The 25,146-nt window shown below is 38.4% G+C and overlaps 1 protein-coding gene across 1 annotated transcript in view; it reads right to left on the bottom strand.

Annotated features, from left to right (window-relative positions):
* The window catches only part of VWA3B (von Willebrand factor A domain containing 3B), a 271,732-nt gene that overhangs the window by 155,698 nt on the left and 90,888 nt on the right, over positions 1–25,146 (bottom strand). The window contains 1 exon segment of the mRNA XM_066267787.1: positions 12,396–12,571. Coding sequence (XP_066123884.1) covers positions 12,396–12,571 — 176 coding nt within the window.

The following is a 25,146-nucleotide window of genomic DNA, read 5'->3' as shown; positions in this document are numbered from 1 at the left end:
ATGTATACTCAGTCACTTTGGGATGAAATGTCAAATGTCAAATGTCCTGTAGATGTCTATCATATCCAGGTGCTCTAGTGTTTTGTTTAAGGCCACTATGTCTTTGTTGATTTTCCGTTTGGATGACCGATCTAGAGCCGTCAGCAGTGTATTGAGGTCTCCAAGTATGATTGTATTTTTGTCAGTTTTTGTTTTAAGATCAATAAGTAGCTGTCTTATATATTTTGGTGCTCCTTGGTTTGGTGCATATATATTAAGAATTGTTATGTCTTCTTGATTCAGTGTCCCCTTAGCCATTATGAAATGGCCATTTTTGTCTCTGAGTACTTTTGCTGTCTTGTAGTCAGCATTATCCGATATCAGTATTGCTACACCTGCTTTTTTTTGGATGTTATTTGCTTGGAGTATTGTTTTCCAGCCTTTCACTTTGAATTTGTTTTTATCCTTGTTACTTAGATGAGTTTCGTGTAGGCAGCATACAGTTGGATTTTCTTTTCTTTTTTTTTTTTTGAATTTTTTTTTTATTAAATTTAATGCAGTGACATTGATAAATCAGGGTACATATGTTGAGAGAAATATCTCTAGATTATTTTGACATTTGATTGTGCTGTATACCCCTCCCGCAAAGTTAAATTGTCTTGTGTCACCTTCTATCTGGTTTTCTTTGTGCCCCTCCCCTCCCCTAACCCCTCTCTCCTTTTTCACCCCATCCCCCCTCACCCAACCCCCGCCCCTGTTGCCATCACATTCTTGTTCATGTCTCTGAGTCTCATTTTTATGTTCCTTCTATGTATGGATTCATCTCAGTTTTTTTTCTGATTTACTTATTTCACTCCGTATAATGTTATCAAGGTCCATCCATGTTATTGTAAATGATCCGATGTCATCATTTCTTATGGCTGAGTAGTATTCCATAGTATATATGTACCAAAGCTTTTTAATCCACTCGTCCTCTGATGGACACTTGGGCTGTTTCCAGATCTTCACTATTGTGAACAATGCTGCCACAAACATGCGGGTGCATTTCTTCTTTTCCAGCCATTCTATGGTGTCCTTGGGGTATATTCCTAAAAGTGGGATAGCTGGGTCAAAAGGAAGTTCGATTTTCAGTTTTTTGAGGAATCTCCATACTGTTTTCCACAGTGGCTGCACCAGTCTGCATTCCCACCAGCAGTACAGGAGGGTTCCCTTGTCTCCACATCCTCGCCAGCACTTATTCTGTGTTGTTTTGTTGATAAGCGCCATTCTGACTGGTGTGAGGTGATATCTCATTGTGGTGTTAATTTGCATTTCTCTAATGATTAGTGATGTTGAGCATTTTTTCATATGCCTATAGGCCATCTGTATGTCCTCTTTGGAGAAGTGTCTATTCATCTCTTTTGCCCATTTTTTGATTGGGTTGTTTGTCTTCCTGGTGTTGAGTTTTACAAGTTCTTTATAAATTTTGGTTATTAACCCCTTATCAGATGTATTGTCAAATATGTTCTCCCATTGTGTAGTTTGTCTTTTTATTCTGTTCTTGTTGTCCTTAGCTCTGCAAAAGCTTTTTAGTTTGATATAGTTCCATTTGTTTCTCCTGTCTTTTATTTCACTTCCCCGTGGAGATAAATCAGCAAATATATTGCTCCGAGAGATGTCGGAGAGCTTACTGTCTATGTTTTCTTCTAAGATGCTTATGGTTTCATGGCCTACATTCAAGTCTTTTATCCATTTTGAGTTTATATTTGTGAGTGGTGTAAGCTGCTGATCTAGTTTTATTTTTTTGCAGGTAGCTGTCCAATTTTCCAAACACCATTCGTTAAAGAGGCTGTCTTTACTCCATTGTATTTCTTTACCTCCTTTGTCAAATATCAGTTGTCCACAGAACTGTGGGTTTATTTCTGGGTTCTCTGTTCTGTTCCATTGATCTATATGCCTGTTCTTATGCCAGTACCAGGCTGTTTTGAGTACAATGGCCTTGTAGTATAACTTGATATCAGTAAGTGTGATACCTCCCACTTTATTCTTCTTTTTTAAGATTGCTGAGGCTATTCGTGTCCTTTTTTGGTTCCATATAAATTTTGGAATATGTGTTCTATATCTTTGAAGTATGTCATTGGTATTTTAATTGGTATTGCATTGAATTTATAAATCGCTTTGGGTAATATAGACATTTTAATGATGTTTATTCTTCCTAAAGCTCAGTATATGCTTCCACTTGTTTGTATCTTCCTTGATTTCTTTTATCAATGTTTTGTAATTTTCCGAGTACAAGTCTTTAGTCTCCTTGGTTAAGTTTACTCCTAGGTACTTTATTTTTTTGGTTGTAATTGTGAAGGGGATTGTTTTCTTAATTTCTCTTTTTGACTGTTAATTGTTGGTGTATAAAAATGCTTCTGATTTCTGAGTATTGATTTTATATCCTGCCACTTTGCTGAATTTATTTATCAGGTCCAGTAGTTTTTTGACTGAGACTTTAGGGTTTTTGATATACAATATCATATCATCTGCAAATAATGATAGTTTTACTTCTTCTTTTCCAACTTGAATGCCTTTTATTTCTTCTTCTTGTTTGATTGCTGTGGCTAGGACTTCCAGAACTATGTTAAATAAGACTGGTGAAAGGGGGCACCCCTGCCTTGTTCCTGATCTTAAGGGTATTGCTTTTAATTTTTTCCCATTGAGTATGATGTTGGCTGTGGGTTTCTCATAGATGGCTTTTATCATGTTGAGGTATGTTCCCTGTATTCCCACTTTGCTGAGGGTTTTTTATCATGAATGGGTGCTGGATTTTATCAAATGCTTTTTCTGCATCTATTGAAATTATCATATGGTTTTTCTCCTTCTTTTTGTTTATGTGATGAATCACATTGATTGATTTATGAATATTGTACCAGCCTTGCCTCCACAGAATAAATCCCACTTGATCATGGTGTATGATTTTTTCCATATATTGTTGGATTCGGTTTGCTAATATTTTGTTGAGGATTTTAGAATCTATATTCATCAGAGATATTGGCCTATAATTTTCTTTCTTTGTGTTGTCTTTGCCTGGTTTTGGAATCAGAATTATGCTCGCCTCATAAAAGGAGTTTGGAAGTCTTCCTTCCTCTTGAATTATTTGAAATAGTTTGAGAAGGATAGGAGTTAGTTCTTCTTTGAATATTTGGTAGAATTCCGTTGTGAAGCCATCGGGCCCCGGACTTTTCTTTGTTGGGAGTTTTTTGATAACTGTTTTGATCTCATTTGTTGTAATTGGTCTGTTTAAGTTTTCTGATTCTTCCAGATTGATTTTTGGAAGATTGTATGTTTCAAGGAATTTGTCCATTTCATCTAGGTTGTCTAGTTTTTTGGCATACAATTCTTCATAGTATTTTCTTACAATATTTTGTATTTCTGTTGTGTCAGTTGTTATTTCTCCTCTCTCATTTCTAATTTTATTTATTTGAGTCCTCTCTCTCTTTTTCTTGGTGAGCCTACTTAAAGGTTCATCAATCTTGTTTACCTTTTCAAAGAACCAGCTCCTAGTTTCATTGATCCTCTGTATTGTTTCTTTAGCCTCTATGTCATTTATTTCTGCTCTGATCTTTATTATTTCCTTCCTTCTACTACATTTGGGCTTTACTTGCTGTTCTTTTTCTAATTCTTTTAGATGCAGGGTTAAGTTGTTTATTTGAGCTTTTTCTAGCTTCTGAAAGTGTGCCTGTAGTGCTATGAACTTCCCTCTCAGCACTGCTTTTGCTGTGTCCCATAAATTTTGAGTTGTTTTATGCTCATTGTCATTCGTTTCTAGGAATTTTTTATTTCTTCTTTGATCTCATTCTTAATCCATTCATTATTTAACACCCTGCTATTTAGTTTCCATGTGTTTGAGAATTTTTGAGCTTTTCTGCTGTGATTCATTTCTAGTTTCATGCCGTTGTGATCAGAGAAAGTGCTTGATATGATTTCAGTCTTCTTAAATTTGTTAGAGCGCTTTTGTGCCCTAACATGTGGTCTATCCTAGAGAATGTACCATGAGCACTTGAAAAGAATGTATATTCTGTTGCTTTAGGGTGAAAGGTTCTGAAGATATCTATTAAATCGAGTTTATCTAGTGTTTCCAATAAGTCTGCTGTTTCTTTGTTAATTTTTTTTCTTGAGAATCTATCTAGTGATGTTAGTGGGGTATTGAAATCCCCTACTATTATAGTATTGCTGTTGATCTCGCCCTTTAAATCCATCAAAGTCTGTTTTATATATTTGGGTGCTCCTATATTAGGTGCATAGATATTTATAATAGTTATATCTTCCTGTTGGATTACTCCCTTTATCATTATGTAGTGGCCTTCTTTATCTCTTACTATATCCTTTGTTTTAAAGTCCAATTTGTCTGATATAACTATTGCTACCCCAGCTTTTTTTTTCATTTCCGTTTGCATGAAACTTTTTTTCCATCCTTTTACCTTCAATCTGTGTGTGTCTTTTGTTCTAAGGTGTGTCTCTTGTAGACAACATACGTATGGGTCTGTTTTCTTATTCACGCAGCTACCCTATGTCTTTTGATTGGATCATTTAATCCATTTACATTTAAGGTTATTATTGATATGTAGTTGTTTATTGCCATTTTCTTCTTTAAAGGTGTATTTCTTTTTTTTTTTTCTGTATTCTTTTCCACTTTATCTGTTTACACCAGGCCCCTTAATATTTCCTGCAGCATTGGTTTGGTTGTAATGAATTTCTTGAGTTGTTTTTTGTCTGGGAAGCTTTTTATTTCTCCTTCAATTTTAAACAATAGCCTTGCTGGATAAAGTAGTCTTGGTTGTAGGTTCTTGTTCTGCATTACTTTGAATATTTCTTGCCATTCCCTTCTGGCCTCAAGTGTTTCTGTTGAGAAGTCAGATGTCATCCTTATGGGGGCTCCTTTGTAGGTGATAACTTTTTTTTTTTCTTGCAGCTTTTAATATTTTCTCTTTATCGCTTAGCTTTGGTATTTTAATTATGATGTGTCTTGGTGTAGGTTTCTTTGGGTTTCTCTTTAATGGAGTCCTCTGTACTTCTTGGATTTGTGAGAGTATTTCTTGCATTAATTTAGGGAAGTTTTCAGCTATGATATGATTGAACAAAGTCTCTATCCCTTGTTCTTTTTCTTCTTCTTCAGGAACCCTTATGATGCGGATGTTATTTCTCTTCATGTTGTCACAGAGCTCTCTAAGAGTTTCCTTTGACTTTTTGAGTCTTTTTTCTCTTTTCTTCTCTGCTTTCATGCCTTCATTCCAGTTGTCTTCTAACTCGCTGATTCGATCCTCTGCTCTATCTATCCTGTTTTTAATTCCTTCCATTGTGGTCTTTATTTCTGATATTGTATTTGTCGTCTCCAACTGATTCTTTTTTATACTTGCTATTTCTTTATTTAGGGTTTCAAACTGCCCCTCCATTGTTGTTCTAAGATCCCTAATCATCCTTACAATCATTATTTTGAACTCCGCATCTGGAAGTTTGATTATTTCCATATCACTCAGTTCATCTCTCAAAGGTGTCTCTTGTGGTTTCATTTGGATTGCACTCCTTTGTCTTCTCATCTTCTTTTTTTTTTATTTGTAGAGTTGGTTGAGTCTAGGCTTGGTGTTGTCTGCCTCCAGTTTTCAGTTGTATTATTTTTAAGTCTTCGTGGGTTGGTATCAGCTATTATTTGTAATCCACTTTCGGATTTGGGCAGCTTTGAAGTCTTGATTTGTTTGTTTTCTTAACAGGTGATAGTCTTGTTAACTGATCTCAGCAGGGGGCTTCCTTGAAACTGTAACCAGGAATGCTGTGCGTGTAACCTGAGACACTGAAGGTCTCTTCCACCAACTAATCTCACTGGGGGCAGGGTTTTTTCTCAGCTTCAGTAGGGGAGGTGTATCTCAGATCTCCATGGAGACCTGAGTTACTGCCCCTCCTCCCCACTTCTTGTTTTCAGCTGTGTCTTGTTGTGCTGATTGGAGCTGGATAGATGTCTGGATATCTCTGATCCGGAAGCACTTCAGCTCTGTTTTGTGAAAGGTTCAGTTTCTCCCCCAGCTATGGACGCCTCCAGCATGAATGAGTCAGCTTTTTTATTTCATTTCTTGCATACCCTAGCCCCTCACAGTCTGTCCCTCTCCCTGTCTATTCCACTTGGGAGATAAGCTGGTCTTTTCAACCCACCTTGCTCCCTGGTCGCCAGGTAAATGGCTGTGAACAGTAGTTTCTGCTCTTTTTCCTCTGTGAAATCCTCTCTGGGCTCTCAGCCTCACCCCCCTCCTTCCGTTCCTGTAAGCAGAGGAGATTCAGGCACTCCTTACCAGGATTATTGTGGCTTCCTCTTTGCTCTTTGGTTTTTGAGAGCTGTTCTTGCAGTTCAGTGTTGGTTTTTCATGCTGATTTTTTCTAAATTGATTTTTATTCCAGTTCGGTTTTGAGAGCTGGGCATCTGTGCATCCGCCTACTCCGCTGCCATCTTCTCTACTCTGGATTTTCTTTTTTAATCCATTCTGCTACTCTGTGCCTTTTTATTGGTGAGTTTAATCCATTTACATTTAGTGTAATTATTGACACTTGTGAGTTCCCTATTGCCATTTTATATCTTGCTTTCTGTTAGTTTTGTGTCTTGTTTGATCCTTCTCTTTCGTTTTTCTATCTTTTGTTTTTATTTGGTTGTATTCCATACATCTTTCCTCTGTTGCTATCTCTTTTATCTCATGTGCTTCTGTGGTGGTTTTTTCAATGGTGGTTACCTTTGAGTAATGAAAAGGGTCCCTACCCTGTTCATTGTAGCGAACTATTTTGTGAGTACTTTTGCACTCCATCGTCCTTTGCTACTGTTAATCTCCATCTTCTCCCCCCCTTTCTTTTTGTTGTTGTCACAGTTTAAATTTGGTTTTATTGTGTTCTTCTTGGAGCTTTTACTTGTGGCTTTGTTTTTTTTGTTGTTGTTCTTTGTATCTGATTGGAGAACCCCCTTTTGTAATTTCTGGAGTTGGGGTTTTCTGATGATAAATTCCCTCATCTTTTCTGTATCTGTGAATGTTTTTATTTCTCCTTCATATTTGAAGGATAGCTTTGATGGGTATAGTATTCATGGCTGAAAGTTCCTCTCTTTCAGGACTTTAAATATTGGGGTCCACTCTCTTCTAGCTTGTAGAGTTTCTGCTGAGAAATCTGATGATAATCTAATGGGCCTTCCTTTATATGTTGTATTCTTCTTTTCCCTGGCTGCCTTGGGAATTTTTTCTTTGCTGTTGGTTTGTGTCAATTTCATTATGATATGCCTTGGAGTAGGTTTGTTGGGGTTAAGAAAACTCGGAGTTCTGTTTGCTTCTTGAACTTGAGGCTGTAGTTCTTTCAGGCTTGGGAAGTTCTCATCTATTATTTGTTTGAGTATGTTCTCCATTCCATTTTCTCTCTCTTCTCCCTCTGATATACCTATTATTCTTATGTTATTCTTTTTGATGGAGTCAGATAAATCTTGTAGGGCTATCTCATTTTTTTTAATTTTTGAGTCTCTTTTTTCTTCTCTCTGTTGTGCCTCAAGTTGCTTGTCTTCTATTTCACTAATCCTCTTTTCTTTCTGACCTGTTCTATTAGCTAAGCTTGTTACTTCATTTTTCAGCTCGTGAATTGAGTTTTTCATCTCTGTTTGATTTGTTTTTATAGTTTCAATTTCCTTGGACATATATTCTTTGTGTTCATTGAGTTGTTTTCTGAGCTCCCTAAATTGCCTTTCTGTGTTTTCTTGTATATCTCAGAGGATTTTTAGGATTTCTATCTTGAATTCTCTGTCATTTAGCTCCAAGGTTTCCAATATATTAAATTTTTTCTCCATAGATTTTTCCTCACCTAGCTGTGTTACCTCTCTTTCTTTTGTATCCATGATATTTGATTTTCTCTTCCTTAATGGCATCTGAGGGTGGTTTTGTTGATAGTATTAATGAGATTTAATAAAGAATAAAATGTTTAAAAAAATAAATAAATAAAAAATCGAAAAGAGTTGTTTTTTTAAAAAAAATTAATAATGAAATAAAGAAAAATAAAATAAAATAAAAATTTTAAAAAAAGGAAATTATTCCCCTCCTCCTTTTTTCCTCTCCTCTCCTCTCCCCTCTTTCTTGAGAAAATCTTGTGGTGAACTGTGAATTATAACAAACAATGCCTGTGATGGAGGGCCTGAATTGGGGAAAAGTAATAAAGAAGCAAAAAAAATAGAAAAAAAAATAAAGAAAAAAAGAAGGGGGTATGGACCCACAAAAAGCAAATAATGAAAAAATTTGGGTCAAGAATAAGATGATTTGCTTTTAAGTGTTGGTTGTCTAAGAGTTATGATGAGAGGTATAAGAGGAAAACAGAAAAATGGGGGGACAAATTAAAAAATTACTATTGTATTTAGTGGAAAAAGAACTAGATAAAATGGAGAGCCAGGGATGGGAGCACTGCTAGTGAGTTAAAATGTGAAGTAAAAAACCCCCAAAATTCCACAAACATAAGTTTGAGTCCCAGATAAGATAATTTGTTTGGTTTTGAGGTTTGAATGAGAGGAGATGTAAAGAAGAAAGGAAGAAACTAATATAGAGGGAGAAACGAAAGAGAGAGAGAGAAAAAAAGAGGGAACCACTAAAAGAAGAAAAAAGAAAGGAGAGAGAGAGAGAGAGTTAAGGGTTTTGGAGTGCAACCCTCATAGAGAGAAAGGAAGAGGAGAGAAAAGATAATGGGAGATGTAACACTTATGGGTAGTGTAGTTCAAGGAGAGGAGAGAGTAAGACCAGCAGAGAGTTAATCGGCCAAATTGGAGGAGGAAAAAAAGTCTCAAGAATGAAGATAAGAGAAACAAGCGAACAAATATAATAAAATGGGATAGGTTACAAAGTCTGCAGATTATTCTTGATTTTGAGAGGTTATCTTCTTGCTTTTCCTTTTCTCTCCTTCTTCCTGGTCGGTGACTCTGTACCCCGGGTTCTGCCCCTTTGGCACGCTCAGGTAGAGGTTTGCAGTTGATAAGTCTCTATGGCAATGTCATGTATTGTGCTTTAGTCTCGTTGGCAGTCGAGGCTCATTAGCATTTATAGGCTCCGACAGTGAGAGAGTCCGTGTTCCTGGAGCCTTTCTCCTAGTCTTTCCTTCCTCAATTAGTAGCCTGATAATCCAGCTATGGGGTTGCTGCTGCCTCTGCCTGGATAGTAAGAGGCTCAAAGAGCTGGCAACTCCCCACTCTATTTCCACTCAGCACAGGGCTCTGGGTAAGGCTCAGTCAGTCAGAGCTGCTAGCATAATCAGGCGGGGTTTCCGCCCACTCAAAGACCACTGCCTCTGCCACTCTGTCCGGTAACACAGGCGGGCACCCACTTCCGGGGTGCTTGGAGGAAACTCTCACTCACTGTCTGCGTGCGCAGACCAAGATATCCGGCCAGCAGTCTCATGCTCTGAGTGAAACCCCCAACCGCATGGAAAAGTTGCAGCGTTGGAATTGGCTCTCGCTCCGTCCCCGTGTGCGGCTTTTGCAAGGCGCTGGGGCAGCCCGAGATTTCGCTTTGGCCCACACAAAGGCCCCTGACTCTGCCCCTTTGTGCGATAACACGGGCATGCATTGCCGAGTCACTCAGAGGAATCTCTCACTCCCTATCTGCGCGCGCAGACCAGGATATGAGGCCGGCCGCGTTTCCCTCTGAGTGAAACCCCCACCAGCACGGAAAATTTCCACCGTTGGAATTAGTTCTCGCTCCCTCCCGTGCGCGTCTTTCCCAGGGCACTGGGGCTGCCCAGAGATTCTGCTTTCGGCCCACAGAAAGACCTCTGACTCTGCCTCTCTGTGGGGTAACACGGGCACCCACTCCCGGGGCTTAGGAAGAAATCTCTCGCCCACCAACTGCACACCGACCAGGAGATCGGGTAAAATGGCTGCCCCGCTTGTCTTTTTTTGTTTGGGTTTGGCGCGAGTGTTAGCTTCTATTGCCCGGGTTGCCACAGGATCAGTTTTTCCTCGGCTTGGATCTCCGTGCCACAGCCTGGTTCGGCCGTTTGTGCCGCGGCCTGGATCTATTCACCCCCTTTGCCTGCCTCAGTTTCTATATTCACAGTTACCAGAGAAAGCCGCCCTGTTTAGGTTAGTGAGGAAGGCGGAGCATTTCTTACTCCCTATTTCCTTCGGGGTTTGGTTATATATTTAGCCAATTTTTCACTCAACCATACCTTCGGGTGTATTGCAAAGCATCTGGAGGCTCCAAGTATAGGTTTTTCTGTTTCTGGTTGAAGATCTTGTTGAGTTTTGGGGGAGATTTATCGATATTGCTTCCTACCCCGCCATTACTCTGACGTCATCCTTGGGGTATATTCTTAACAGTGATATATCTGGGTCAAAAGGCAGTTTGATTTTTAATTTTTTGAGGAATCTCCATACAGTTTTCCACAGTGGTTGCACCAGTCTGCATTCCCACCAGCAGTGCAGGAAAGTTTCCTTTTCTCCACATCCTCGCCAGTACTTATTCTGTGTTGCTTTGTTGATGAGCGCCATTCTGACTGGTGTGAGGTAAAATCTCATTGTGGTTTTAATTTGCATTTCTCTAATAATTAGTGATGTTGAGCATTTTTTCATATGCCTATTGGCCATCTGTGTGTCCTCTTTGGAGAAGTGTCTATTCATTTCTTTTTCCTATTTTTGGATTGGATTGTTTGTCTTCCTGGTATTAAGTTTTACAAGTTCTTCATAAATTTTGGTTATTAATCCCTTATCAGACGCATTGTCAAATATATTCTCCCATTGTGTAGTTTGTCTTTTTATTCTGTTCTTATTGTCTTTAGCTGTGCAGAAGCTTTTTAGTTTGATATAGTCCCATTTGTTTATCCTGTCTTTTATTTCACTTGCCTGTGGAGACAAATCAGCAAATATATTGCTGTGAGAGATATCAGAGAGCTTATTGCCTATGTTTTCTTCTAAGATGCTTATGGTTTCACAGCTTACATTTAAGTCTTTTATCCATTTTGAGGTTATTTTTGTGAATGGTGTAAGTTGGTGGTCTAGTTTCATTGTTTTCCAGGTAGCTGTCCAATTTTCCCAACACCATTTGTTAAAGAGGCTATCTTTACTCCATTGTATGCTCTTACCTCCTTTGTCAAATATCAGTTGTCCATAAAAGTGTGGTTTATTTCTGGGTTCTCAGTTCTGTTCCATTGATCTATATGCCTGTTCTTATGCCAGTACCAGGCTGTTTTGAGTACAATGGCCTTATAGTATAACTTGATATCCGGAAGTGTGATACCTCCCACTATATTCTTTCTTTTCAAGATTGCTGAGGCTATTCATGTTCTCTTTTGGTTCCATATAAATTTTTGGAATATGTGTTCTATATCTTTGAAGTAAGTCATTGGTATTTTAATCGGTATTGCATTGAATTTATAAATGGCTTTGGGTAATATAGACATTTTAATGATGTTTATTCTTCCTAACCATGAGCACGGTATATGCCTCCACTTGTTCGTATCTTTCCTGATTTCTTTCAGTGATGATCTTGACATTGAGTTGGAGGATCATAGAATACAAAAGTGGCCTGACTTCCTCTCCCATGGTGCCTGCTAAGTTGCCATTACTTGCATCTGCTCTGCTGCTGTCATTTTGGCTTCCTTGCAGTTTTAATAAATTTTATCCTGATTTTCTGTTTCATATTGTGACACTGTTTAGTCTTTCCATAATTCTAAACTTTTGACTGTTCTGGGTTCTATTTACACATCAGTATTGCTCAAAGCGTGACCAGAACCTTCAGCATCACTGACTGATGTGTGTTAATGTTTAGGAGCCACTACTACAAATCATTATCCTTCCATTGTGAGCCAGTCAGGCAGTTAGAGAATCTATATTCTTTTCAGACCCATTGGCATAATGGAATTACAGCATTCAAAAATTCTCAATCTATATCCTTCAAGTACTGTAACCCCTTAAATAATCTAAATTTGTGTTTACTGAGAATCATCTAAATGCTGAGTGTAATCAGTTGACTAATGTATCTTTCAGATAGTGATAGTACAAGAAGACCCTAGAAATACCTGCTTTGAGTATATTTACAAGTAGTTTCTTTCTTCCATTCCATAAGGAGGAGCAAAGGGCTTCGCTTTAGAAATAATGGTGAATAACTCTGAGACTAATAATGCCTGAATTTCTACAAGCGCAGCTTATGGCTCATGTATAATTACTGTATAATTCACTTATCTCTAGAAACCATTCCTAGAGTTGATCTCCACTCCCACAAGTACCATTCAGAAGAGTATAGGATAAGAAACAGAAGGGACAGCTTTTCACATGGGAATCCAGCCAGTTTTCTGCCATGCTGCCTTTAACTTGGGTTGTGCTCTGGGCTCTGGTCTGAGGGAGGCCTTTCCTACCTACTCAGGGCATTGAGAGAAGGCTACAGCCCCGCAGAGGATACACTTACCGCACTGGTCTGTATGGATTCATCCTCAGGTTTGGCTTTTATATCAACAACTCCATCAGCATGGTGGAAGGAACAGTCAGCAAGGACATCATAAAATGACAGCTTATGGGCTTGTAAGCCATGTTTCTGCAGCCACTTCTTAGAGTCCCAGATGTCTTCTGGATTTGCTCCTGCTTCTAGTTTTGGAATCACAGTTCATTAGCCACTCATATTACACAAGCCGTTCATATTTCACCCCCACCATAATATATGCCAACCTGGAACATGTCCTTGGTTAGACCCCACTCATTTCAGCAAGTATGCTTTCCAAAGCAGGACTGGCAAAGAATTAGTTCACAAGACTTGAAGGAAGGTATCTGCTACTCATCTTACTTCTACCTAAGTTGACTGGCTCCATACATAGGTGGAGATGGCCAATAGACCAAGGCTGTGTGCTGGGAGAGCATTAAACTTGGGGTCAGAGCTCTGGGTTCAAGTCCTGCTTACTAGCTCGTTCTCAAACTCAGGCAAGTCACCACATTTAACATCTCTGAGCTTCAGCAGAATTCTTCACCAGCAGATGAAAGATAGCATCTACTAGGTCTTCCTAGTTGTACTGAAGTGATTCAAGGAGAAAAGTTATGTCACTATGCTTTGTAATGAAGGGGAGAAGTAAAGCATTATAACCTGTATTGAGGTGGAAGTCAATCAACCCCAGAAGACTGGCGGGCTGCCTCCCAGGACCTCCCCATTAACTTGGTGGGTCTATCCTGATTCTGAGCCTGGCCTTCAATTCTGTAGGCTCAGAAACTTCATGTGTCAGCTCAAAATCTGTGACATTTCACATTAGTCAGATTCACAAGGTAAAGCATAATCCAGAAGGCCAATTGCCCAGACTTCCCCAGCCTTAGGCACATTCCCTTGGTGTTTTCCTAAGGTTTTCTATATGTACTTTTTAAGCAGGAGGTTATATTATACTACCTGAGCAGAAAAATCATGTAAGCCAGCTATCACACAAGCAGAAAAGTATTTATCAAGGTGGCATAAACTCCTTACTGCCACTTAAGGGAGATGGGGGTATCTTGGGGGCACAGGAGAAAGGGAGCAAACCTGAGTTGCAAAACAGTACCAGAGTCCAGAGCTGGCTTACATTGCCCTGTGAGGATTGGTGGTGCACCTCTCCTCCCAGTCCCATGCTCATGGCAAGCCATTGCTGGGGTAAAATTGACCATGCTGGGTGTATTTACAAAATCTGGAGATCAGCAGATCTATAAATCAGGGCTTTTTTTACTCTAAAGTGTGGCTTGGTAAACATGTATTTGCATACCACTGAAGGAAAGCAGAAAGGACCCTGAGATTTTAGCTGTATTGAGACTAGCAGAGGGATAAACCAGGAGGGATGTTGGACAGAGGTGAGTTCTTATGAAGTCTATTACTAAGTTTCCACCAGCCCTACCAGAGTTCATTTTCACACCGGAATCCTCTGAAGAGTTTTTAAAATATTGCTGTCTGGCCCCCACCCTTTAGATTCTGTACAATTGGTCTGAACACTGGGAGTATTTTAAACTCCCCAATGACTGCACTGTGCAGCCATATTTTGCACTGGGGTAAGATGGAAAGAGCTTTCTAAAATATGATTTGTTGATCCCATCAGTTGTGCTTCCACCAGACACAGATAAAAGTTAAAGTGTACCTTTATTAAAAAGTAGCACTGATTAGCCTGACCAGGCAGTGGCGCAGTTGATAGAGCTTCGGACTGGGACGCGGAGGGCCCAGGTTCAAAACCCTGAGGTCACCAGTTTGAGCGTGGGTTTATCTGGTTTGAGCAAGGCTCACCAGCTTGAGCCCAAGGTCGAGCAAGGTGTCGCAACAAAGAATTGATGCTTCTCATCTCTCTCCCTTCCAGTCTGTCTGTTCCTCTCTCTGTCTCTGTCACACACACACACACACACACACACACAAAAAAGTAGCACTCACTAGTAGGGAAACAAAAATATTACCTATTCTTACCTATTACTACATAAGTGGTTGTATAGTTAGAATAAGATTGAAAACATAAAACACTTTTTTTTTCATTTTTCTGAAGCTGGAAACAGGGAGAGACAGTCAGACAGACTCCCGCATGCGCCCGACCAGGATCCACCCGGCACGCCCACCAGGGGTGGTGCTCTGCCCCCCAGGGGGCGATGCTCTGCCCATCCTGGGCATCGCCATGTTGCGACCAGAGCCACTCTAGCGCCTGAGGCAGAGGCCACAGAGCCATGCCCAGCGCCCGGGCCATCTTTGCTCCAATGGAGCCTTGGCTGCGGGAGGGGAAGAGAGAGACAGAGAGGAAAGCGCGGCGGAGGGGTGGAGAAGCAAATGGGCGCTTCTCCTATGTGCCCTGGCCAGGAATCGAACCCAGGTCCTCCGCACGCTAGGCCGATGCTCTACCGCTGAGCCAACCGGCCAGGGCTAAAACATAAAACACTTTAAAGCCAGTGTTTCTCAATAATATATAAAGGATCTGTCCATAACTCCTACATGTGAACTACAGCCTCCAATTTTAATAGAACATTTTTCAAATAATGACTGAAATTTATTGGACCTGGAACCTTTCAAAGAACCTTGTTTTTAGCTTTTGAACTTTAAACACATCTGGCATCAACAGCTGCTTTGGGCACTGCCTTCAATGCCAGCTGTTGGTTTCGATGTGATTCACAAGTATCCTCTCATCCCAGGAAGTTCCAGAGGCTTCAGGAGCTTCTGATCCCCACAGGTCCTCTGCAGCACAAGGGAGTGGCATGGAGATGAAGCTGCTTGCTCAGTCTGACCAGCTTCCTGGGAGAAAACCTTAGGGTGGCTATTTTTCCTCAACTTTTGTTAATTATATTCCAAGCCTTTATCTCCTCTTCATTCCTACTTTATCATTCACCTCCCTTCTTTCTAATCAATAGGTGTAGTAAGAAATAAAATTTTCGTTCCATTATTTCCATAGCAGTGTACATACTATAACATGTCCTTCTGCTCTGCTTTGGTTTGCCTTCTTTTAAAACAACAAGAATCCTTTATCAGTGACAAATCCCAGCTCACCATAAAAGAATTCCCTAAAAACAAATCAAATCAATTTTAACAAGGGTTTTTAAAGAGCCAGAGACTAACTTTTAAAGAGCCTTCTAGCTTCACCCAGGACCAGGCAGTCACCTTGAGGGCATTGGTCAGGCTTCCAATTAACCTCCAAAAAGGGGGTTGAGAGGAAGACCTCAAAGCAACTCGAACTTCATAAAGGAAAGAAGGAGCAGCCAAACATGTCAAATCAGCCTAGGGGCCCCAAAGCTGAAGAAAGAAGAGAAAGGGGGAGATCTTTTCACTTTCAGTGCAAATTATACCAATTAGTGGCTGAGTCTCCTTTTGCCCATCAGGAAATGGGAAGGGCCATTAAGGTCACTTGCTAAAGGGCCCACTCCACCCCCTGCAGTTATCTAAATTAAAAGTTGAGATAACTGCTCACCTAAAAGCCTAGGATGACACTGAGCTAGCAGCTCATCCTGATCACACCACTTTCCTTTCCTCCTGTGACAGATTGATAAAGCTCTCCTCTCAGTTACTTTGGGAGAAGCACATGGAAAATTATTTGACTTTGGGTAATGGGCACACAACACAATCAACAATTCAAATGTTATAGAAATATTTACCTGAAACCTATGTACTTTTTTTTTTTTTTGACAGAGACAGAGAGAGAGTCAGAGAGAGGGATAGATAGGGACAGACAGACAGGAAGGGAGAGAGATGAGAATCATCAATTTTTTTGTTGTGGCACTTTAGTTGTTCATTGATTGCTTTCTCATATGTGCCTTGACTGTGGGGCTACAGCAGACTGAGTAACCCCTTGCTCAAACCAGCGACCTTGGGTTCAAGTTGGTGAGCTTTGCTCAAACCAGATGAACCCACGCTCAAACTGGCGATCTCGGGAATCTTGAACCTGGGTCCTCCTGACATCCAGTTTGACGGTCTATGCACTGCGCCACCGCCTGGTCAGGCAGAAACCTATGTACTCTTATTGATCAATGTCACCCCATTAAATTTAATTTCTGAATTTAAAAAATCACATTAAAAATTGCTTTAGCTGGGCCCATAAGTTTTGGTAAATCAAGGTTTTCATTTTCATTTACTTCAAAATGTTTTCTAATTCCCCTTTAGATTTCTTTTACCCATTTGTCATTTAAGAGTATGTTGTTAATATACACATCTTCCTCAGTTGAAAATTTTTCCTTCTGTTTTTTATTTTCAATTGCATCTAGTGTGGTCAGAGTGCATATTTTGTATGATTTCAATAATTTTAAATTTATTGTATGGCCTAACATACAGTTTCTCCTGAAGAATAATCTGTGTGCTTTTGAGAAGAATGTATATTCTACTGCTGTTGTATGGAATATGGTATAGATATATAGTAGGTGCAGTTTGCTTATTGCATTGTTAGTTTTCCATTTCCTTATTGATTTTCTGCCTAGTTATCCCATTCATTTTTGAAAGTGGGATATTAAAGTCTTCAATTATTATTATTGAACTGATTCTCCTTTCAATTTATCAGTTTTTGCTTCATATATTTTAGGGATATGTTGTTAGGTGCACATATGTTTATAATTATTATACCTTCTTGGTAAATTGACTCTTCTATTATCATAAAATGTCCCTCTTTGTAAAAATATTTGTCTTAAAGTCTATTTTGTCTGAAATTTGAATAGCCACTCCAGCTCTTTGTTACTATTTGTATGATATATTACTTCCATCCTTTATTTTCACCCTATTTGTGTCTTTCAACCTCAAATGTGTCTATGATAGACAACTTTCTGTCAGATTATGTTGTGTTTTTTTTTCAAAAATAAATTGTTTATCTCTGCTGCTTAATTGAAGTATTTGATCTATTTTATGTAATATAATAAATAATATGGTAAGACTTACACCTGCCATTTTGTGTTCTATATGTCTTAAATATTTTTTGTTCTTTTATTACTACCTTCTTTTATGTTAAAAAGGTATTTTCTAGTATACCATTTATATTCCTGTGGTATTTATTTTACTATGTATTTTTAGTTATTTCCTTAGTGGCTGCCCTCAGGATTACAATTAACATCTTAATTTATCACAATCTAGTCTGGATTAGTACTAAATTAATTTTAATAGTATACAGAAGTTTTGTACCTTTACATAATGACCCTAGTCCCAAATGTCATCATCTCTCAGCTATACTAACATCTTAACTCTCTTCTCTCATCCTTGCTTGACCCTTACCTTCTCACCTGTTTCCCACTAGTGAAAATTATTTCTGTTTTTAAAATTAATTTTAATGGGGTGACATTGATAAATCAGGGTACATATGTTCAGAGAAAACATCTCTAGGTTATTTTGACATTTGATTATGCTGCATTCCCATCACCCAAAGTCCAATCATCTTCTAACTGGTTTTCTTTGTGCCCCTCCCCTCCCCCAACCCCTCCCTCTCCTCCCCCCCACCCCATAACCCCCACACTCTTGTCCATGTCTCTGAGTCTCATTTTTATGTCCCACCTATGTATGGAATCATATAGTTCTTAGTTTTTTTCTGATTTACTTATTTCGCTCAGTATGTTATCAAGGTCCATGCATGTTGTTGTAAATGATCCAATGTCATCATTTCTTATGGCTGAGTAGTATTCCATAGTAAAATTAATTCTTCTCAAGAACCATGCTCCTTTCTGCCTCAGGATCTTTGCATGTGCTGTTCTTCTGCCTGGCATATATTTTCCCCTTACTCCCCCTCTTCAGCTCATTAACTTGTCTCCTCAATCCTCAGATATTAGCTCCAATGTCATTTCCTTAGCAAAGCTATTCTTGACTTCAGAATACCTGAGAAGCTATTCTTCTCTGATGTGAAATAACTCAGAAGCTCACACTTATCCTTAGGTAGTCTACCCTAGTTGGTAATTATACTTCCATATAAATTTTATTTTTCACCCTTATTGAGCAAGAAACGGTACAAGGTCCTGCTTTATGAGAGTCCATTTCATGTCTATTTTACTTGCCATTACACTCATCATCTAGCTCAGAGCTAGACATCAGAACTACTCAGCTAAATGAAAGTATAAATAAATGGATTAACCTTTTCTTAAGTTATCATTATATTCTAACTATAGGCTGGCATAATGTTAAGTGTTTTACATGTGTTTTCTCATTTAATTCTCATCCCAATTTTGCAAATAAGGAAACTGAGGCACAGATAATAAATGTCTTGCATGAGGTCACACAGAAGTGGACAGAGCCAGGATTAATATCTTGCTAACTCCAAAACCTGTGTACTTCAGCACTACCCAAGACTATTTATTTAATTATTATAATGCCAATAAAAAGAGGATTGTTCTTCTCTTCATTTGTCCAAAACAAAAAAGTGCTCAAAATTCTTGTAGAACTTGATCTGCCAATACAGCTTGAATGAGCCTATAGCCCCTTCCTTGTCTTTTGACATTGATCTTGACATTTTGAACCAAAGTTTTTAGAATGCAATCTTGGCATGACTGCACAACATGATTAGACTAATTATCTTTAGTAGTTCACAGAATGGCTGTGAAGGTTATTCCACAAGAAGAGTTTCTGAAATGTTTTGAGCTGCAGCATAATCTGAGATGAGTAAAGTTTCCTTAACTTTGAATAAATTCCTGAACATTTTGTGAGGAAAGCCATTTTCTCATTTCAGAGTCACAGCTGGCATCCACACACATAGAATGCTCAGATGTACCAACACCAATGACTCTGAACAACTCAGCACCTCAGGAGTAAGCCACCTCTATCTCTTTTACTTTATTAAAAGCTGTGTTAAGCCTGACCTGTGGTGGCACAGTGGGATAAAGCGTCGACCTGGAACACTGAGGTTGCCAGTTCGAAACCTTGAGCTTGCCTGGTCAAGGCACATATGGGAGTTGATGCTTCCTGCTCCTCCCCCTTCTCTCTCTCTCTCTCTCTTTCTCTCTCACTCCTCCTTCTCTAAAAATCAATCAATAAATAAAAAAAGCTGTGTTAAGGTATAACTGACATACAATAAGACATACACATTTAAAATGTACAAATTGTTAACTTTTGACATAGGTATGGTTAGGTATATGTAAATCATCTTGTCTTTTTTTTTCTATTAGTCTTATCTGTTCTTTTTTTAATTTAAATTTACTTGTTCTTTATTTTAAATATTGTATTTGTTCCCGTTTTTTTGTTGTTGTTTTGTTTTGTTTTGTTTGTTTTTTTTGTATTTTTCTGAAGTTGGAAATGGGGAGGCAGTCAGACAGACTCCCGCATGCGCCTGACTGGGATCCATCCGGCATGCCCACCAGGGGGCGATGCTCCGCCCATCTGGGGCATTGCTCTGTTGCAACCAGAGTCATTCTAGCGCCTGAGGCAGGGGCCACAGAGCCATCCTCCGCGCCCGGGCAAACTCTGCTCCAGTGGAGCCTTGGCTGAGGGAGGGGAAGAAAGAGACAGAGAAGAAGGAGAGGGGGAAGGGTGGAGAAGCAGATGGGTGCTTCTCCTGTGATTCTCCTGGCCGGGAATCAAACCCAGGACTCCTGCACACCAGGCCGATGCTCTACCACTGAGCAAACCAGCCAGGGCCGTCCCGTTTTGGTTTTTTTACTTTAAAATAAGATATGTTCAGTGTGCATAGGGATTTGTTCATAGTTTGTTTTTTTATTAATTTTAATGGGGTGACATTGATAAATCAGGGTACATATGTTCAGAGAAAACATCTCTAGGTTATTTTGACATTTGATTATGCTGCATTCCCATCACCCAAAGTCCAACTGTCTTCCATCACATTTTAACTGGTTTTCTCTGTCCCCCTTCCCTCCCCCAACCCTATAACCACCACTCTCTTGTCCATGTCTCTGAGTCTCATTTTTATGTCCCACCTATGAATGAAATCATATAGTTCTTAGTTTTTTCTGATTTACTTATTTCACTCAGAATAATGTTATCAAGGTACATCCATGTTTTTGTAAATGATCCGATGTCATCATTTCTTATGGCTGAGTAGTATTCCATAGTATATATGTAACAAAGCTTTTTAATCCACTCATCCATTGAAGGACACTTGGGCTGTTTCCAGATGTTCGTTACTGTGAATAATACCGCCATAAACATGGGGGTGCATTTCTTTCTTTTCAAACAGTGCTATGGTGTTCTTGGGGTATGCTCCTAAAAGTGGGATAGCTGGGTCAAAAGGCAGTTTGATTTTTAATTTTTTGAGGAATCTCCATACTATTTTCCACAGTGCCTGCACCAGTCTGCATTCCCACCAGCAGTGCAGGAGGGTTCCCTTTTCTCCACATCCTCGCCAGCACTTATTCTGTGTTGCTTTGTTGATGAGCACCATTCTGACTGGTGTGAGGTAAAATCTCATTGTGGTTTTAATTTGCATTTCTCTAATGATTAGTGATGTTGAGCATTCTTTCATATGCCTATTGGCCATCTCTGTATGTCCTCTTCGGAGAAGTGTCTATTCATTTCTTTTGCCCATTTTTGGATTGGATTGTTTGTCTTTCTGGTATTGAGTTTTACAAGTTCTTTATAAATTTTGGTTATTAACCCATTATGAGACGCATTGTCAAATATATTCTCCCATTGTGTAGTTTGTCTTTTTATTCTGTTCTTATTGTCTTTAGCTGTGCAGAAGCTTTTAAGTTTGATATAGTCCCATTTGTTTATCCTGTCTTTTATTTCACTTGCCTGTGGAGACAAATCGGCAAATATATTGCTGCGAGAGATGTCAGAGAGCTTATTGCCTATATTTTCTTCTAAGATGCTTGTGGTTTCATGGCTTACATTTAAATCTTTTATCCATTTTGAGGTTATTTTTGTGAATGGTGTAAGTTGGTGGTCTAGTTTCATTTTTTTCCAGGTAGCTGTCCAATTTTCCCAACACCATTTGTTGTAAAGGTTGTCTTTACTCCATTGTATACTCTTACCTCCTTTGTCAAATATCAGTTGTCCATGAAAGTGTGGGTTTATTTCTGGGTTCTCAGTTCTGTTCCATTGATCTATATGCCTGTTCTTATGCCAGTACCAGGCTGTTTTGAGTACAATGGCTTTATAGTATAACTTGATATCCGGAAGTGTGATACCTCCCACTCTATTCTCTCTTTTCAAGATTGCTGAAGCTATTCGTGTTCTCTTTTGGTTCCATATAAATTTTTGGAATATGTGTTCTATATCTTTGAAGTAAGTCATTGGTATTTTAATCGGTATTGCATTGAATTTATAAATTGCTTTGGGTAATATAGACATTTTAATGATGTTTATTCTTCCTAACCATGAGCACGGTATATGCCTCCACTTGTTTGTATCTTCCCTGATTTCTTTTATCAATGTTTTATAATTTTTTGAGTACAAGTCTTTAATCTCCCTGGTTTAATTTATTCCTAGGTACTTTATTTTTTGGTTGCAATGGTAAAGGGGATTGATTTCTTAATTTCTCTTTCTGACAGTTCATTTTTAATGTATAAAAATGCCTCTGATTTCTGAGTATTAATTTTATATCCTGCCACCTTGCTGAATTCATTTATCATGTCCAGCAGTTTTTTGACTGAGACTTTAGAGTTTTCAATATACACTATCATATCATCTGCAAATAATGCTAGTTTTACTTCTTTTCCAATTTGGATGCCTTTTATTTCTTTTTCTTGTATAATTGCTGTGGCTAGGACTTCCAGAGCTTTGTTGAATAAGAGTGGTGAAAGGGGGCACCCCTGCCTTATTCCTGATCTTAAGGGGATTGCTTTCATTTTTGCCCATTAAGTATGATGTTGGTTGTGGGTTTGTCATAGATGGCCTTTATCATGTTGAGGTATGTTCCTCTATTCCCACTTTGCTGAGAGTTTTGATCATGAATGGGTGCTGGATTTTATCAAATGCTTTTTCTCCATCTATTGAAATTATCATGTGGTTTTTCTCCTTCCTTTTGTTTGTATGATGAATCACATTGATTGATTTATGAATATTGTACCAGCCTTGCCTCCCAAGAAAAAATCCCACTTGATCATGGTGTATGATTTTTTTTCATATATTGCTGGATCCAGTTTGCTAATATTTTGTTCAGGATTCTGCATCTAAATTCATCAGGGATATTGGCCTATAATTTTCTTTCTTTGTGTTGTCTTTGCCTGGTTTTGGAATCAGAATTATGCTCACCTCATAAAAGGAGCTTGGAAGTCTTCCTTCCTCTTGAATTTTTTGACATAGCTTGAGAAGGATAGAAGTTAGTTCTTCTTTGAATATGTGGTAGAATTCACTTGTGAAGTCATAAGGCCCAGCACTTTTCTTTTTGGGGATTTTTTTTTGATAACTGTTTCAATCTCATTTGTTGTAATTGGTCTGTTTAGCTTTTCTGATTCTTCCAGATTAATTTTTGGAAGATTATATGTTTCAAGGATTTTTTCCATTTCATCTAGGTAGTCTAGTTTTTTGGCATACAGTTCTTCATAGTATTTTCTTACAATATTTTGTATTTCTGTTGTGTCAGTTGTTATTTCTCTACTCTTGTTTCTAATTTTATTTGAGTCCTCTTTTTTTCTTGGTGAATCTGGTTAAAGGTTCATCGATCTTGTTTACCTTTTCAAAGAACCAGCTCCTGGTTTCATTGATCCTCTGTATTGTTTCTTTAGCCTCTATATCATTTATTTTTGCTCTAATCTTTATTATTTCTTTCCCTTTTTTTTTTAGCTCTGGGCTTTACTTGGTGTTCTTTTTCTAGTTCTTTTAGATGTAGGGTCAAGTTGTTTATTTGAGTTTTTTCTAGCTTCTTGAGGTATGCCTGTAATGCTATGAACTTCCCTCTCAGGACTGCTTTTGCTGTGTCCCATAAATTTTGAGTTGATGTATGCTCATTATCATACGTTTCTAGGAATTTTTTTATTTCTTCTTTGATCTCATTGTTTACCCATTTGTTATTTAATAACATGGTATTTAGTTTCCAAGTGTTTGAGTATTTTTCAGTTTTTCTATTGTGGTTGATTTCTAGTTTCATGCCATTGTGATCGGAGAAAGTGCTCGATATGATTTCAATCTTCTTAAATTTGTTGAGACTGCTCTTGTGCCCTAACATGTGGTCTATACTAGAGAATGTACCATGAGCACTTGAAAAGAATGTATATTCTGCTGTTTTAGGATGAAAGGTTCTGAAGATATCTATTAAATCGAGTTGATCTAGCATGTCCTTTAAGTCTGCTGTTTCTTTGTTAATTTTCTTTCTTGAGGATCTATCTAGTGATGTTAGTGGGGTATTGAAATCCTCTACTATTATAGTATTGCTGTTGATCTCACCCTTTAAATCCATCAAAGTCCGCTTTGTATATTTAGGTGCTCCTATATTAGGTGCATAGATATTTATAACTGTTATATCTTCCTGTTGGACTGCTCCCTTTATCATTATGTAGTGACCTTCTTTATCTCTAACTATAGTCTTTGTTTTAAAGTCCATTTTGTCTGATATAAGTATTGCTACCCTAGCTTTTTTTTATTTCCATTTGCGTGAAATATTTTTCCATCCTTTTATCTTCAGTCTATGTGCATCTTCTGTTTTAAGGTGTGTCTCTTGTAGACAGCATATGTATGCGTCTTGTTTTCTTATCCACGCAGCTATTCTGCGTCTTTTGATTGGATCATTTAAGGCATTTACATTTAAGGTTATTATTGATATGTAATTGTTTATTGCCATTTTATTCTATAAAACTGTATTCCTCTTTTGCTATATTATTTTTCTCCTTTGATCTGTTTACAACAGGCCCCTTAGCATTTCTTGCAGCCATGGTTTGGTTGTAGTGAATTCCTTGAGTTTTCTTTTGTCTGGAAAGCTTTTTATTTCTCTTTCAATTTTAAATGATAGCCTTGCTGCATAAAGTAGTCTTGGTTGTAGGCTCTTGTTCTGCATTATTTTGAATATTTCTTGCCATTCTCTTCTGGCCTCAAGTGTTTCTGTTGAGAAGTCGGATGTCATCCTTATGGGGGCTCCTTTGTAGGTGATAGTATTTTTTTCTCTAGCAGTTTTTAATATTTTCTCTTTATCACTTAGCTTTGGTATTTTAATTATGTTGTGTGTTGGTGTTGGTTTCTTTGGGTTTCTCTTTAGTGGGGTTCTCTGTGCTTCTTAAACATGTGAGTTTTTTTTCTGCCTTAATTGAGGGAAGTGTTTAGCTATGATATGCTTGAACAAAGTCTCTACCCCTTGTTCTTTCTCTTCTTCTTCAGGAACCCCTATGATGCAGATGTTATTTCTCTTCATGTTGTCACAGAGCTCTCTTAGAGTTTCCTCAGACTTTTTGAGTCTCTTTTTTTGTTTCTGCTCTGCTTCCATGCCTTTATTTGTCTTGTCCTCTAACTCACTGATTCGATTCTCACCTTCATCCATCCTGCTTTTAATTCCTTCTATTGTGTTCTTCATTTCTGATATTGTATTTGTCATTTCTGACTGATTCTTTTTTATTATTTCAATGTCCTTTTTTATATTTTCTATCTCTTTATTTAGGTGTTTGTAATGACCATCTATTGTTCTAATATCTTTGAGCATCCTAACAATCGTTACTTTAAACTCCGCATCTGGTAATTTGGTTATATCTGATTTATTCATTTCCTTTTCTGGAGGTTTCTCTTGATTCATTTGTGTTGCATTTCTCTGCCTTCTCATCTTCTCTGTGAGAAAGAAGGTTTTGGCCCCTGGAGTCCCCTGGTGTGGCCTCTGTTCCCTAGGTATAGTCTGTCCGCAGGCCTGCCACCCCCT

This window comes from Saccopteryx bilineata, chromosome 3, assembly GCF_036850765.1.
Source record: "Saccopteryx bilineata isolate mSacBil1 chromosome 3, mSacBil1_pri_phased_curated, whole genome shotgun sequence".
NCBI lineage: Eukaryota > Metazoa > Chordata > Mammalia > Chiroptera > Emballonuridae > Saccopteryx > Saccopteryx bilineata.
The sequence above is the reverse complement of the archived record's forward strand: the minus strand, read 5'-3'. Positions and strand labels throughout refer to the sequence as shown.